This window comes from Panthera leo, chromosome B1 (assembly GCF_018350215.1).
Source record: "Panthera leo isolate Ple1 chromosome B1, P.leo_Ple1_pat1.1, whole genome shotgun sequence".
Classification (NCBI taxonomy): domain Eukaryota; kingdom Metazoa; phylum Chordata; class Mammalia; order Carnivora; family Felidae; genus Panthera; species Panthera leo.
The window spans coordinates 204,517,355-204,532,700 of record NC_056682.1 but is presented as its reverse complement, the minus strand read 5'-3'; the positions used below and the strand labels follow the sequence as shown (position 1 = coordinate 204,532,700).

At 65.8% G+C, this 15,346-nt stretch overlaps 2 protein-coding genes across 5 annotated transcripts in view; one reads left to right on the top strand and one right to left on the bottom strand.

The window, feature by feature from the left end:
- Positions 1 to 2,811, top strand: part of TMEM175 (transmembrane protein 175) — a 28,034-nt gene extending 25,223 nt beyond the window's left edge. For all 4 annotated transcript variants that reach the window (XM_042937159.1, XM_042937162.1, XM_042937161.1 and 1 more), the window contains exon 11: positions 1,199 to 2,811. In XM_042937159.1, the coding sequence (XP_042793093.1) occupies positions 1,199 to 1,853 (655 nt within the window). In that variant the 3' untranslated portion in view covers positions 1,854 to 2,811. The remainder of the gene's footprint in view (positions 1 to 1,198) is intronic.
- On the bottom strand, positions 2,431 to 15,189 carry DGKQ (diacylglycerol kinase theta). Its single transcript, XM_042937158.1, has 22 exons — positions 14,916 to 15,189; positions 12,346 to 12,425; positions 11,535 to 11,634; positions 11,048 to 11,133; positions 10,831 to 10,956; positions 10,396 to 10,621; positions 10,149 to 10,249; positions 9,800 to 10,038; positions 9,616 to 9,706; positions 9,437 to 9,491; positions 9,256 to 9,317; positions 8,702 to 8,852; positions 8,203 to 8,241; positions 7,463 to 7,578; positions 5,732 to 5,883; positions 5,340 to 5,488; positions 5,063 to 5,241; positions 4,591 to 4,691; positions 4,262 to 4,408; positions 4,059 to 4,170; positions 3,829 to 3,981; positions 2,431 to 3,595 (listed from the first exon to the last, which is right to left on the bottom strand). The coding sequence occupies exons 1-22, from the start codon at positions 15,187 to 15,189 to the stop codon at positions 3,494 to 3,496; spliced, it is 2,841 nt and encodes a 946-aa protein (XP_042793092.1). The 3' UTR covers positions 2,431 to 3,493.
- Between the last annotated feature and the right edge of the window lie 157 nt (positions 15,190 to 15,346).

The following is a 15,346-nucleotide window of genomic DNA, read 5'->3' as shown; positions in this document are numbered from 1 at the left end:
CCCAGGCCAACCGCCCCTTCCCCTGCCATCCCCCATCCCCCATGCCAGTCCTCCCCCCCACCCCTGTCCCTTGTCCCCACCCCCGGGGCTCCTCCTCCCGCACCCTCTGTTCTCATTTTTCCCTTCACTGTGCTCCACCTGATCTGCCTCTTCATTCTGTCAAAGTTCGAATTTTCGTTCCTGCATTTTTGGGTTTTGTCTGCTCCCCCCCCCCCCGGAAATTTTTCATTCTTTTTTAGACCCTTTTGTTTCTTTGGCCTTATTTCAATACATCCTTCTTTTGTTGGACGTGTTACAACACTGTGATTTTACATTTTGTATCTGGTAAACTCTTCACTTTCCTCATCCTCTCTTGATAGCTTTTTCCTACTGTAACTTGTGAATTTTTTAGAAATCGGGAGCAAGTGTTCACTGGTAATCAGTCTCCGAGGCCTAGACCTCAGGTTCCAGAATGATGTGGCTTTGCTCCTGCCCTGTGGCCAGGGCCATGCTAGCCCCAGTTCCCTTGCTGAGTGGCGGCACGGGCCGGCTGAGGCTGGGGGCCCAGGGGGCTGTGTTCCTTCCTCCACTCAAAGCCACCGTCCCAAGGACCTGGGGCAGTACCCCTGGCTCTGTCTCTTGCCCCTACCTGCAGATCCTTGCAGCTCCCTCCAAACCCCCAAACACACTTGTAGCTTCCCACTGTGAGGGCGGCAGGTTCTCTGGGCTGTGCAACTGGGGACATCCGTGGAAGGGAGAATCCTGAGAGATGCCTTGCAGTTATTCCTTACAATAAAGTGCAGCCCAGATCTGAGAGCCAGAGAGGCTAACTGTCCCCCCCCCCCCCCCTCAGATCTGCGGGACTGCTGCCCGAGTTGATTGGACAGCCACAGGAGAATGGACAGACCTCACGAGCACCCACCTGTGGAGGCCAGGGGGGCTGTAGGCTTGGGACCAGGGCTGCTCACCAGCCCGGGGCTGTCAGCAAAGTGCAGGCTGGAGTTAAATTTGAACTTCAGATGAACGTGTAATCGCTTAGTATACTAAGTGTGCATGTAGGAGACAACAAAAGCTGTCTGTGCCCTTTATGTGAAATTCAAGTGTGCCTGGGAGCTAGGTGTAGCCCGCCCGACGGGGCTCGGGATGGGGTGGGGGCTGTGGCCGGACCTGACGCCCTGCGTCGAGGCTGTTATAAATGCTGTGTGTTGACCATCCTCAGCGAGGACAACATCCCGGACTCCAAGGACGTGAAGGAGAAGTTCCACGGCAGCCTGGTGGCGGCACTGAGCGTGTACGGGCCACACTTCCTGGCGTATTTTGGCTCCTTCGCCACGGTGGGCCTGCTCTGGTTCGCCCACCACTCGCTCTTCCTGCACATCCGCAAAGCCACGCAGTCCATGGGGCTGCTCAACACACTGTCGCTGGCCTTTGTGGGCGGCCTCCCGCTGGCCTACCAGCAGACCTCGGCCTTCGCCCAGCAGCCCCACGACGAGCTCGAGAGCGTGCGCGTCAGCTGCGCCATCGTCTTCTTCGCCAGCATCTTCCAGTTTGCCATCTGGACCACGGCCTTGCTGCACGAGGAGGAGACGCTGCAGCCCTCGGCACGGTTCGGGGGCCGGGAGCACGCGTTCATGTTCGCCAAGCTCGCGCTGTACCCCTGTGCCAGCCTGCTGGCCTTCGCCTCCACCTGCTTCCTCAGCAGGTTCAGCACAGCCATCTTCCACCTCACACAGATCGCCGTGCCTTTCGGCTTCCTGCTGCTGCGTCTCCTCGTGCGCCTGGCCCTGGCCCTGCTGCGGGCCCTGCGGGGCCTCCCCCTGCCGGCACCAGGGGGCCAGGACGACGTGCGGTCCCCGCTCCTCCCGTCTCCCTAGTAAGTTCCACGTCCTCCCTGCCCCAGCCTGCATCCGGCCCACCGGGGCTTTATTTTCATTGTTCTCTTCTGGCGCCCTCGGGAGGTTTTCCACTTTGCAGAGTCTGGCAGCAAGTTCGCTCTGTATTGTGCGCGCCCGTGCCCATTTCGGTCCTAGGCCCGCGTTCTCCGTCGAGCCGACCCACACGGACGCCGGTAGTCGGGTGGCTCCAGGGGCAGCTGGGGGACCACAGCCTCAGCCCTGGAGGGGGCGTGGGTCCCCACCTTGGCCACCCTCCTGCAGGCAGAGCTCCCTGGCAGCTGCTGGGCAACCCACCCTGGTCACTAGGCACAGAGAACACAGGAGCAGGTCGGCAACGCCCAGACTGTATTTATCCTGGGTATAAATTATGATTACATTCAGGTAGTGACAGGTACACACAGGCCCTTGGTGCCAGGCCCACACTGCCCCATTTGGGCACACAGACGCACTTAAATACAGAAGGACAGACTCACCCTGACCACCACATACAGCCACAGACCAAAACCAACACCAAGGCCCGCAAAGCAAAATAATTACACCAACAGGGACACAACACACGGCTGTGTGCTAGAGGCACATGACACGAGTGTTCTGCTACAAACGGCCACTACAGTGCATTTGTGCAGTTTTGGCAGAAGCTTGGGGGACGTGGCTGGCAGGGCCGAGCCAGGACAAGAGGGACAGGGGGTTCATGGGCCTTCCTGGAGGACTCAGGAGACACTCCTCCTGGGGCCAGAGGCTGGACTCCACGGGCCGTCTGAACTCTGCTTGGTGGAAGAACGCCACAGTGGTCTGCCCGGCAGGCCTGCCCCACGCCCCTCCTGCCACGTCTCTGCCGCCACGAGCAGCAGCAAGGGGACCCACGAGCCCAGTCAGCTGAACAGATACTGGGACTGATTGTTGACAAACAGGTGATTAAAGCTGGCTCTTCCCACTTCATGCTTTGTAAACTTCCTCTGGGTCTCCCGGCCCCGGCCCGCCTGGATGTGTTTCCGGTCCCTTGCAGGCACGTTCTGCCCCACCCCTGTGAGGGCCCAGCTCCCCTGCTCTGCTGCTTCCTGGGCACCACACCATCTTCAGGCTGTTGGCCAAGCCCATCTGGGTCAGGGCCCTCTCTGGAGGTGCAGCCCAAGCAGTCATACAGTGATGGGGCCAGGAGACAAGGCACCTTCCCCAAGACCTAGCAGGTGCCCCTGCCCAGCCCTCAATGGCCAGGGCATCCCAGGTCTGTACCAGGTGCACCCAGGGCCCACAGAGCTGGCTGTCCTATAGGAGCATCCAGGGAGATGGCTTGAGATTCAGTGCTGCCCACCTCAACAGGCTCGGGGCGGGGGGGCGGCAGTGAATGCAGAGGGAGAAGTGCCTGTGCTGCCCAGGATGGTGATGGTGGCCTGGACCCCAAGAGGCGAGAGCGTTGGCCAGCCAAAGCCCCGCACCCGCCCTGTCACTGGACCAGAGGCCAGGGGAGGAAACACCTGCCACCCACCCAGCAGCTTCCACGAGTCACAGGGATGAGGGGGAGACACCCCACGGTCAGAGCTATGGGCAAGTCCATCCGTGGCTGGCTGGCTGGCTGCTGCTGCTGCTGCTGGATACACAGACCGTTCCAGGGCTCTCTGCTACTTGGGGTCCCCTTCGGGGACAGGCACCCCATCTGCTCGGGCATCCTTGGGGGTCCCAGCCTTCCTGGGTTTCTGCTTGGTCTTCCTGAGCATGTGGACCTGTCCCAGGACCAGTCAGGACAAAGGGCTGGGTGATCCTGCAGGCGCTATCTCGGCCCGCCTCCCGGCAGCTTCGGTCTGTTGAGCCCAGGGGGCCTCAGCGTGCAGGCCTCCCGGTGTGGCGTTCCGGGACAACTGGCTGCTGCAGCGGGCACTCGGCTGGCCACGGCCTTCCAGCACCACACCCGCCGCCCCGCCTGCTCAGGCCCCGCCCGGCCCACCCCGGTCCCTACCTTCGGCCCCGCAGCTGAGATGATCATGTGCCCGGGAGCCTGGATCCAGGGCTCGCCGTCTACCTGCACGGGCGTGGCCTTCAGGAGAGTCACGCGGAAGTAGGAGCCCTGGGCGATGCGGATGCCCGAGCGCAGCCCGCCCTGGACCTGGCCCTGGGAGGGTAGAGGGCCGGCTGGGCTCAGCGGCCCGAGGGGCCACACCGGGGCCCACCCGGCCTGCCCGCACTCACCATGTGCATGACGCCCGTCACCCCCACCACCTCCAGCAGCCCGTCATCCATGCGCGGCTTCTCGAACCTCGAGTCGCTCTCCGAGCCCCACAGATCGGCCCCCGAGCCCCAGCTGCACCGAGGGAAGGGCGCACGGGTAAGAGGGGCGAGGCCGCACGCGGGCCTGGAGCCCCACCTGCGGCCAGAGCCCCAGCCGCTGGCACCTGGGGATGTTGATGAAGATGAGACCCTCGATGCTGGGCAGCTCCACCTCCCGCTGCTCCACCTGGAGCCGGATCTCCCTGTGCAGGCCGCGTGAGTGGCTGATCTTCTGCAGCCCGACCCGCACGTACACGCCCTTGTTGTGGAGCCTGCGGGGGTGCGCCCCTGTCAAGGCCGCGCCCTCGCCCTGCCCAAAACGGCCCCCAGGTTCCCGCCCCTACCCGCCAGTTCCCGCCGGCCAACCCCAGGAAGGGTGCCGTCGCCGGGGCGGGGGGGGGGGGGGGGGGGCGGCCCAGAGCAGTCCCAGCCCCCCTCCTGGCCCCTCCAGCACCTGCTGGTGAACTTGCCAGGCTCCTCCTCCCGCGCGTGGTGGAAGTCCAGGCTTAGCTCTGCGTCGATGCCAATGCCGCAGTAGTTACTCATCTGCACAATCTGGGGACAAGACGGTCTCGCGTGGCCCTGGTCAGCCCCCACTGGCTGCTCTCCGCCTTCCCCCAGCTGGGTCCAGCCTCCTCGTCGCCAACCCAACTCTGTCCCTGTTGCTAGGGCTGCCTCTGTCCAGTGACTGCCCTGCCCGGTGACCACCAGCACCTAGGGGGAGGTAGGCGTGGCACGTGGTGCCCACGAGGATCACGGCTGGCCTGGGATGTCCCCAACAAGTCACCGCTCTGACAGGGCCTCAGCTTTCCCGGTAACCGGGATGGCACTCGCACCTACCCCAGGTGGTGGCAGGGACGGGCGTGAACCCCCCAGCCTGCAGGGGGCCCGGCGGATGCCACACTCTCACCAGAGCACACGGATACCTTGGGAGGCTCCACATCTGCCGTGCTGTCCTCTGCACCTCCAGCCTCCTGAGCATCCAGCAGGATGGTCCAGCGGTCCATAAGCACGGCGTCAGCTTCGTCCACCGACACCAACACGGAGAACGGGTCCTCCCCACTGTAGCCCGCTCCCCAGCGGAGGACCCGGCCAAGGTCATTCCCTGGGACACAGGCAAGAGAAGACTGACTCTCCACACCCACCTACCCACCACCACCCCCGGGCCTTGACTGAAGCATGGGATGTGCTGGCTGAGCCCACCTGTGCCCAGCGGCAGGATGGCCACAGAAGGCTCTGGGCAGGCCAGGTGGCGCCGCGTCTCCTCCAGGGCAGCGAGCACCCAACCCACAGTGCCATCCCCACCGCATACCAGCACCCGGAAGCAGGGCACCTGGGAGAACACGTGGAACCTGGCAACAGGGAAACAAGAAGTGCTCTTGCAGCCATGCCTACGCAGGTGCACAGCTGGTGGGAGCAGGAAGTGGTGACCCTGGGGCAGAAGGGGGCTGCAGTTCATCCCCCACACACGATGGCCTTGAGGGTTCTGACACGGAACCCCAACCTGTTCCCTTTGGCCTCTCAACGGGTGTGTGCAGGCACCCCTCCCGGAGCTTGCCAGACTGAGCAGCGCAGCGGGGGACCACTAGACTCACCCAGGAAGAGGCCCCCCATTGGTCAGCTCAAAGACCTGGTGAGGGTTCAGCAGCTTCCGGAAACTGCAGAGCAGGTCGCGGCCCTTGAGGCCTCCACTCTTGGGGTTCACAAACACGAGGAGGGGGCAGCAGTCTGGGGGCAGGTTCGTGTGCTGACAGATGGGGCGCTGGGTTAGGGCAGGTTCCCAAGGCCACCCCACGAAGGCAGTGCCTGGTGGCCCCCATGGCACTGTCCGGGCAGTGACAGTCCTCCAATCTGGGGCCAGCCCCCTCCCAAGGAAGGCGCACAGGGGTCCAGGGGGCCACACGGCCACTCCCACCTTGCCGCTGACTGCTCAGGGCACCCCGTGCGGCAGAGGCACCCATGGTCGCTGGCCAGCAGAACAGAGATGAGGCCCGCCAGCCTGCAGCTCTGAGCACAAAGGCGGCGCCACACCAACTGTGACACTTGTCCCCAGACCACACCCGCTGCCTGATCCACGTAGCCCAGAAGCCCAGGCTGGACCCCCACGTGGGACTCCATCTGCCCCTCCTGGAGCCATGAGGCGCACACCCCAGGAGGAATGCGGCTCCCAGGGCCCCCACCGACCCACACGGCAGCCAAGAGCAGCAGCCGGGTTCACAGAGTGGCCCCGTGCCTCCCAGTGTGGGGAGTCCACATCTCAACACACCACCCTCAAAATACAGTGTCCGGAGACAGTGGTGGGGAGCTGAGGTCCCCGTGATGGGGAGGACGGGGGGCTGAGGCCCCCACAATGGGGAATATGGGGGGCTAGGGTCCCCACGACGGGGAGGATGAAGGGCTAGGGTCCCGACAGTGGCGAGGATGGTGAGGGCACTGGGGTCCCTGCAGTGGGTCTGGGGTCCCCACCGTGGGAGGTCCTGGGTAACAGGCACAGGATTGGCCATGGCTGAAGGCCAGGACACACTTGGAGTGACCCACAGGGCAGAGCTGCTCGGTCACCCCTCACCCGCTCACCCCAAAGCAGGCAGCTGCCGGGAGACAGAAGGTGTGTCGGCACTTCCTGCCTGGCTGACAGCTGTCAGAGACCCTGACCTGCACACGCTGCACCCTCGTCAGGACAGTGGGACAGCACCGGGTCCCGACCCAGCTCAGGGTAGGAGAGGGCAGCCAGGACCAGTCACCCACCCGGTCACAGACACTGAAGTCACTCTGCCCTAATTCTGCTTCACCGGGTCAGGGGTCAGGAGTTAGGGCTCAGGGACAGAGCAGCCACAAACCTCTGGTGGGATCCTGGGGACCAGCAGGGCTGTGGACCAGAGGGTATTGCAAAGGCACAGAGCGTAGGGCGGGACCTGGGGCTCCGGCCCCTCACCCTGCCCTGCCCTGCGTGATGCCCACCCCGACCCTGCACTCACCCCTAGCTCGCTCTTCTGGACACAGCCTCCAAAGTCAGGGAGCCCCACCTACTGGCCGGAGGTGGCCCAGGGTGATGGCAGGGGTCCCCGGGCCTCCCAAGCTGGGGGTATGGGGCCAGGGCCCAGTGACCCCACAGAAGGCAAGGGTCTGGCAGGGTGTCTGCACACACACAGCCTTTGGGAGGCAGCCGCCACGGGGCAGGTGCTGCATCCTGTGGTCCTCACGCAGGCCTCTCACCCTTGGACCTCAGGCTCCTCCCTTGGTGTGACTTTGGCCACCACCCTGCACGATGGACAAACCGGTGGTGGGAGCCACGCCTCCCCAGGTGTCCCCCCAGAGCACCCACTCACCAACACATCTGGAAGCACCAGGGCAGTGAGCGGCCGGCCATGCACAGCCGTGTCCCTGACCAACATGTACAGTCGCTCCGCCTCTGCAAAGCAGGTCACGTCCAGCACCACTGCACCTGTAGCAGGTGCACTGTAAGCTCAGGCCAGAGCCTCACCTTATCCCGCAGCCGGAAGGGACCCTGGCTGTGCCACCTGATGGCATCCACGTGACCAGGACCACCTTTCTGTGGAGCCTTTAAAGACGACGAGGCTCAGAGACAGGACGGAGTAGGTGGGTGCAGGTAAGGCCACCAGGAGGTGGGATGGAGTGGCTGGGGACACTCTGATCCCTGGCCCACTGAGCTTGCTGAGACCCGTGGTTTGGGGCGGGGGGGAGGGGCACCCGCAAGAATGGAGAACAATGATACTACTGAGGACACACAGAAGGGACATGGGGCTCGTGGTAATGAATCCTCCCACTTTTGGGTAGATTTGAAGTTTCCATAAAAGAAGGTGCAAACCGAAGGGCAGAACAGGTTTTGGAGAATACGTCCACTGCACCTCAGTCACGTTTTAGCTAAAGTGTTACAGCCCTGAGGCAGAGAAAAAAAAAAAAAACACGTTTCCCTTGCCCGTGGTTCCCCAAGAAAAAGGTCAGGTTCTAAACAAAGTGAAACACAAAAACGAGGACAGGCCTTTCCATCTAACTCTAGGGAATGACCTTTGGCCAAGTCTGGCCACGGCTCACGGAGGCGGCTCACCTTGGGAGGAGTAGACGTGGCTCACAGACACCAGTCCAGCTGCAAAGACAGGCTGTCATCAGGGGAGCGCCCTGCCCCCCGGGGTGCATCCGGCCCCCCCATCGGGGTGCATCCGCCACCCCCCCCCCCCCCCCCCCCCCCCCCCCCCCGGGCACGGCCACCTCAGCACGGCCACCCCAGGCAGTCCCACCCTGCCCCTCAGGCCAATGCTGCTGCCACTTCGCTTGCAGGCAGGTTCCCAGTGAGTCCCTCCCCCAGTCAGACCCAAGGGCAGAAAAGGCAGAGGCTGGAGCTCAGGAGTCTCAGAAACCCCTTGGCAGAGGTAAGCAGTCTGGGCCCTCGAGGTGAGACCCGAGGCCCACAGAATGGGAATCAGCTCTGCAAACGCTCAGACAGCAAGTGGCAGGGGAGGGGGGGGGCATAGCAGCCCCCACGGCCTGCTCTCTGAACCCCTGGTTGCCAGCAGCCAGTAGCCCCAGGTCAGGCCGGGCAGTCACACCTTTGGTGGCCACAGCCTCGTCCAGTAGGCTGCCATACTCCTGGGCAGACAGGCCAGGAGGCAGGCCACCGACAAACAGGCAGACGTGCGGGGCCACAGCTCTGCTCTCAGCCACGTAGAACCGCATCTGGTTCATCTGCCGTAGGGACGTCTGCAGGAAGGGGGCGGGACGCTGAGCCGGAGCACAAGAGGACAGCACCAGCACCCAGCCCCTCCACCCCCTCATCCGGGAAAGGGGCCCTTGAAAAGATCCCGCAGGATAAACAGAAAAGGAAAGGAAGAACACACAGGCTTCCTCCCTTGGGACAAGCCACTCAACTCCCGGGGGGGGGGGGGGGGGGGGGGGGGGGGGGGGGAGGGGGCAGGGTCTGTGGCTCTAAGCCCCACCTTCCAGAACAGGTGACATTAGGATGCGGACAGACCCACCAGGCCCAGGGGGGTGGCACTGCCAGCCAGGAGGGACATGGTGTCCTGGGGGCAGACCCTCACTATGAGGTAGAGGCCACCGCCAAAGCCTGGCAGCTCCTTGGGGACCAGCATTCACCCCCAATGACCTGCCGGATGTCACGAAGCCGGTGGAGCAGGGGCTCTTCATCCGCCAGCACCGTCCGCTGGACTGCAAGGGTGAGAGGCGGGGCCTGTGAGCACCAGGCACCAGGCCCACCTCTGCGAACAGGCCTTGGGGAGCCCGAACGGCCGGTCGGTGGAGACAGCGACGGCAGGCCGCTCACTCACCTTGCCTGCTACCCATGAGCACCTCCACCAGCTGAAAGCTCTCAGGACCCTCGGCCTGTTGGGGGGAGGGGCGGGGGGCAGAGTTTGGGGGCCTCAGGCCTGGACCGCCCATTCCCCCAGGACACTCACACGGGGCAGCCGGCCCGGCAGGCTGGCCGGGAGCACCGGCGCGCACGCACCTGGCGCCCGAGCAGCGGAAGGACCTCCAGCACCACAGTCCGGGCGGTGCTCTGTGCGGTCACGCGGATGGACACGTAGGCCACACCCACCCTGCAGGGAACAAGCTCAGGAGCCTGGGTCCCACGGCCCCCACCCCTCCCAGCTCCCCGCTGGCGGACCCTGGGCCTCGGGCCTGGGTCTCACTTGAGCCAGGCAGGGTAGATCTTCAGGACCTCCTGGGTGCGGGGCAGAGCACGGATGATGCAGGCCTCGGGCACGGCCTCTCGGGCCCCCGGGCCCCGGCCGCCCTCTTCCTCTGCAACCCCACCGCTCCAGGGTCTTCCCCGCGCCCCGGTGTCAGCGGCGTGCACAGGCTGGGGGAGCGCCTGCAGCTCAAAGTCCCGAGGGTCCTCGGTGACGTAGTAAGCCCGCAGCGCTGCCTCCTGCGGGGTGGGGGTGGGGGCCAGATGTGGACACGAGCCAGGGCCATGGTGTGTGCCCTGAAGCACTCCCGGGAAGGGGCCCTGCTGCGGCCGCTGGGGGGGGCTCTTACCAGCACCTCCTCGCTCCTGGCCAGGCGGGGGACAGTGATTACTCGAAAGTGGTTTCGCTGCAGGGCATCGTTCCCATCAAAGACCTTCAGGGTCTGCTTGCCTGCGCCAGAGAGAAGTGCTTATGAGTCCCCGGAGTGCAGGACGGGATGGCAATGGGGCAGGACGGGGCTGGGCACAGGACAGGTGATGGCATGAGGTGGGGGGGGGGGGGGGGGGGGGTGCAGGCAGCAGCTAAGAGGTACTTACTGGACTCCGGTGGCAGCACCTCTCGGCCCAGGCTGGCGGGGGAGCTTCCGTCCGCGCCATCGTCCCCCTCACCCGGCTCGGGGGCCGGGCTCTCAGAGATGCGGAAGCAGTGCATCTTACTGAAGTTGCGGGACAGCAGGCGCACGCACGCGGGGGGCAGCACCATGGTGTGCAAGCGCCCAAACGTGCACTCGGGGGCGAGCGCGGTGGAGCAGACGGAGTGGGCCTGGGGGGCGGGGCGCGGACGGCCCTCAGCCATTCTGCGGGGGCCGCGCTGGACACTCGGGCGGGCAGCGCCACCCTCGGACCAGACGGGTCCCCCCGCCCCAACCGAGTGCGAGGCAGACGGCCGAGGATGGAAAGGAGACACCCCCACATCCCCCGGCCCCACAGGCCCCGCCCACCGCACCCCTCGGGACCCCCGCCGCACCCCACCTGCACACCGCACCACTCGCAGCGCACGCCCGCCAGCACGTCGGAGGAGCCGCACGTCTTCCTGCACACCTCGCAGCGCGCACCCGACGGCAGGTTCCCCTCCCGCCAGTGGTGGTGGTGCGTGTCCTGCGGAGGGGACCGTCAGTGGCTCGGCCGGCCCCCAGCTCGCGCCCCTCGCCTGCCCCCAGGTTCGGGAGATCGGGCCCTGCACACTCACGTGGTCCCGGTGCCCGTCCCGGTGGCACTGGCGGCAGTCGCTGCAGGCGAAGGGCACACAGTCGGGGTGAACGTGCAGCTCACACACTGGGGGGTGGGCAGGGGTAAGGGCCTCTCGCCGCTCCCCAACGGGCCCTGCCCCCTTCTGGCGGGCATCTCTGACAAGGCTGGATCCAGACCACATGCTCTGGATCCACTTCCTTTAAGCTTCCTCATGTGCTGGGCGGGGGCCGTACCCGCCCCGCCCCCCGCACGGACGGCTGGAACCAGCGTCTCCTCATATGTCCCTGCCTGGCGCCCTGCACCTGCCTTCCTGTGCAGGCAGCTCTAGGATCCACGAACACCGCCCCCTCCCCCCCAGCGCCATCAGTGCCCAGGACCCCGCCCCACCTCCTGCCCACCACCTCCACCAGCCACCTGGCCCAGGGGAGACCAGGAGCCTGGTGACCGGCTCAGACCAGAGGGCAGCCAGGCAGGCTCCGCCGTACCTTCGCAGCGGAGGGCGGGTGCCTCCAGGCCCTTACGGCACACGGCGCAGAACTTGCGCTTGTAGAGGCCCCGCAGGCCGAAGCAGTGGGCCACAGGGACCTAGAGGGAGCAGAGCTCCACCTCAGCCTGGGGCCTGCCCGCCAGCACCCTCACCTCCAATCCAGGCCCCCAGGCCTAGACCTCTGCGTCCCAGAGAGCCCCCATGGCCACCCACACCACCTGCCTGACCCCTGCAGTCCCCCCAGATCCGCCCCAGCCCCTCGGTGCCCCCCAGGGGTCCTGTTGGAATTGCCCAGCATGCCCACCTCTCCGCTCCCCCTATGGTCCTTGCAGGACCAAGCGTGGGCTGCTCCCAGCAGCCCCGAGGTCAGGCAGCCCCGTCTGCAGAGAGCAGCCCTGCTGGTCCGGCCCAGGCCTGATTCAGCTGTACCGCGCAGGAAGCCTGGGCCCTGGCTGCTTCCTCCAGGCCTGTTCCCCCGCCCCCATGACATATTTGGGGCAACTGGGATGAAGCGCATGCGGACAGAGGCCCACCAACAGGCAGGAGGAGCAGGGCCGGGTGCCAGGGACCTCAGGTGGGGGGCAGGGCGGAGGGTCACAGCCGGCGGGAAGCGAGGCCCGGCTGGTGCCCCGGGAGGGACTCGCAACAGGGATGCGGCCAGCATCCTCGGGGCCCAAACCAGCGCAAAGGAACAGTCCCACCCCATCCAACCAGCCAGACTGCTTCCCGGCCCAGGACCCGCCACCCGCGGCCTCCCCAGGCCTCCACCCACGCTCCCCGCAAGTCTGCTAGCCCACACTCGTACGCACTCGGACCAGGCTGGGCGCCACGCTCGAACAGGGCGTCTTCACATGCTTCAGGCACTTCTCGTGGGACATAAAGTTGCAGACTGTGGGATGAGAGCTGCGTGAGTCGGCCCCCGACCCACCGGGAATCGAGAGACCCCAGGGCCTGGCATGCAAAAGGGAGGCCTTGGCAAGCAGAACCACCGAGGGCCAGGGCAGTGCACCGACCGCAACGGGCCCACTCTGCCGGAGCCGAAGGGGGGTCGGTACGGGCTGTCACCGCAGCCCACGCCCCAGCTCTAGCCCAGCCCTGAACGATGGCGCAAGCAGGTCCCACCATCTCCACTGTCTCGGGGGCATGACAACAGCCTCACCCCCAGAAGCGCCATGGACACCCTGACCCTCTGCCCCACCCCACCTCTCACCCCAGAGAGCCCAGAGCCGGGATGATGGCGTGTCTTAGAATCCTGAGAGTGGCCCCTGCCCCTTGCACCAGGCCAGCTCTCCTTCCAATGTGTGGGTCCTGAGGGGCAGGCAGGCGAGCAGGCGTCTCTGCACATCCCCCCAGACCAGCTTCACCAAGGACATCCTTCCCCCACCCCCAACTCTAAATATCCCTAACTCCCCCTCCCACCCGTCATGTGTCTGCTGAGACCAGAGCTAGCCCTGTGACGGGCCAGGAGCCCGAGGCAGGCGGGCGACCAGCCGAGCCACAGCTGCCCTTGCCCCTGCCCAGAGGCTCCAAAGGCAGTGAGTGCTCAGACCTGTGCTGTGCCCCCGAGGGCCACCCATCCTGGGGAGGCCGCGGAGGCCACTGAGACAGGAGGCCCAGAGAGCCCAGCCAGACTAAGGCCCGGAGATGGACAGGGTGAGGGGGCAGTGCAAGAGAAAGGGGCCTCTGGCACACATGCAGCGGTGAGGGGGTGGGGCGGGGCTGGGCCCCCTGGGCTAGGACAGGATGGACAAGGTTGTTGGGGGCTGGGAAGTGAGCAGGTGGCAGAGGGACTCCCCAACACCACCTTTAGTGAAAAGTGTGACCACAGGGGCCATGAGACAACCCGTCCCCCCCAATCCCCAGAAGGACGCAGACAAGGCCCCCCACGGGCCAGCAAGGGCAGCCCTCAGTCCTGGCTTCAGAAAAGCCACAGCAGGCTGGGGTCAGAGAGGAGTGGGGAGGCAGAGGCGGGGTGAGCACTCCAGCTGGCTTCCCCTCCGGGGCGCGCAGACCAGCTCTGTCCTGGGCTGGGCAAGTGGCACCCAGCCCCCTCCTCTGGCCGGCAGAGATAGCACCTGATCACCCCACATCCCACATCCTGGGTGCTCCCTGGCAGGGGAGGAGGCTCTTCCTCCCACACCCTCATCTGGTCCCTCTGCTTACCCAAATTACCAGCCCGTTCTCCACAGAGGCGGGGAGAACGTCCACGCGGCTGCCCAGTGAAGGCTTCACATCGTCCCCAAGCCCCGCTTCCTTCCCCGAGCTGCTTCACCCCTTGTTCCCAGGGCCCCACTTATGAGAGGCCACAGCCATGAGGGGGACCCTGGGTCTAGCCTCAGACCTGGAGCTGACTCAGCTGCACATGCAGGTCTCCCACCTCAGCGAGTCTCTGGCGTGGGAGAAGGTAGGGCGCTAAATGTCTCTGATATGAGAGAAACCAGCGGTGACTCCCCCCATGCCAGCTGGCCAGGCCACCTGGTGCAGCACTGGGGGATCAGGACAAACATGCCATTTTCTTTGGCAGAAGGCCCACCCGCCTCCACCTGGTCGAGCCTTCTCTGTAAACCTTAAGTGGTCCCCCTGTCCCCAGAGCCAGAAGCCCCAGAAGCCTGTCTTCCTGAGCGGAGCAAAGGCTCTCCCCTGCCACTCTCCACACCCCTGGGCAGCTGTGGTCCTCAGGGCCCGCCCACCTGCCCTGCTGCGGGGAGCAGGACCCCAAGAGAACAGACCCTGGAAGCTTGCACCCTTGCTGCCCGAGAGTCAGAGGAGGGAGGGCCTCCTCGCCCAGCCAGCCAGCTTGGCAGCTAGGTGGGAGTCCTGTTGGGGCATGCTGCACTTGGCCCCTGTGGGCAGCAGTGTGTATGCAGGGCAAGAAAGGCCCAGCACTGAGGCACGGGAGCCAGTGGCCCGGATCAGCCCTGCCCGTCCACACTGCTGCCCTTGCTGCCCCAGCTGATGGCAGTGAGGAGCCCAGAGCAGCCCCACCTGCTCGGGGTGAACTGGCCTCATCCCCCAGTCACTGCACCTGCCCCACGTAGCCCACAGTGCTCTTCTCCCATTGAATCCCAACCCAAGTGAGGAAGCCCAGGGAGCACAATTTTCCTGAGACCCACAGCCCTGGGGAAGGGGCCGCGACCACCTGACACTCCCAAGCCCCTGGAACTGCCAGTCCTTATCACCTCCATGGAGAGGTTCTGGGGCCAGCACGATCCTGCCCCGTAGGGTAGGCGGCTCTGTCCAGAAAAGGCTATCGCTGGGAATACACAGGTCAGAGGTGAGGAGCCCATTCTGGGCCCGGAGGTGGGGGAGCGGGGGGGGGGGTGGGGGAGCGGGGGGGGGGGGGGGGACCGGGGTCTGTGATGGGGTCGCGGGCGCTCACCGTCGCACAGGAAGCCGGCCAACCCCCAGATGAAGTCGGAGCAGAGGTGGCAGAAGGTGGGCTTGGTTAGCGTCACCTTCCGGAAGCTGTGGCCAGTCGCGGCGGGGCCTGGGGGCCTGGCGCCCGCCCGCTCCGGGCCCGACCCCGACCCGGGTCCCGGCCCCGGCCGCGCGCGGCCTCTGCCGCCTAGCTCCGGGCTGGAGGACGGGCTGCCCGGGCGCGGCGAGCTGCCGCCGAGCCAGGCGCGAGCCCGGGGCTCGGCCGCCGCCGCCATCCTCGCCCAGGGCGGCCCGACCCCCGGCGGCGGGCGAGAGCCGGGTCCGAGCTGCGGGCGAGAGGGGCCGCCACCTCCCCGCCGACCTCGCCGTCCGAGCCGGTCTTCCGACTGCGCCCGCAGCCACCGCGCAGGCGCGAGCCCGGGAGGCGGGGCC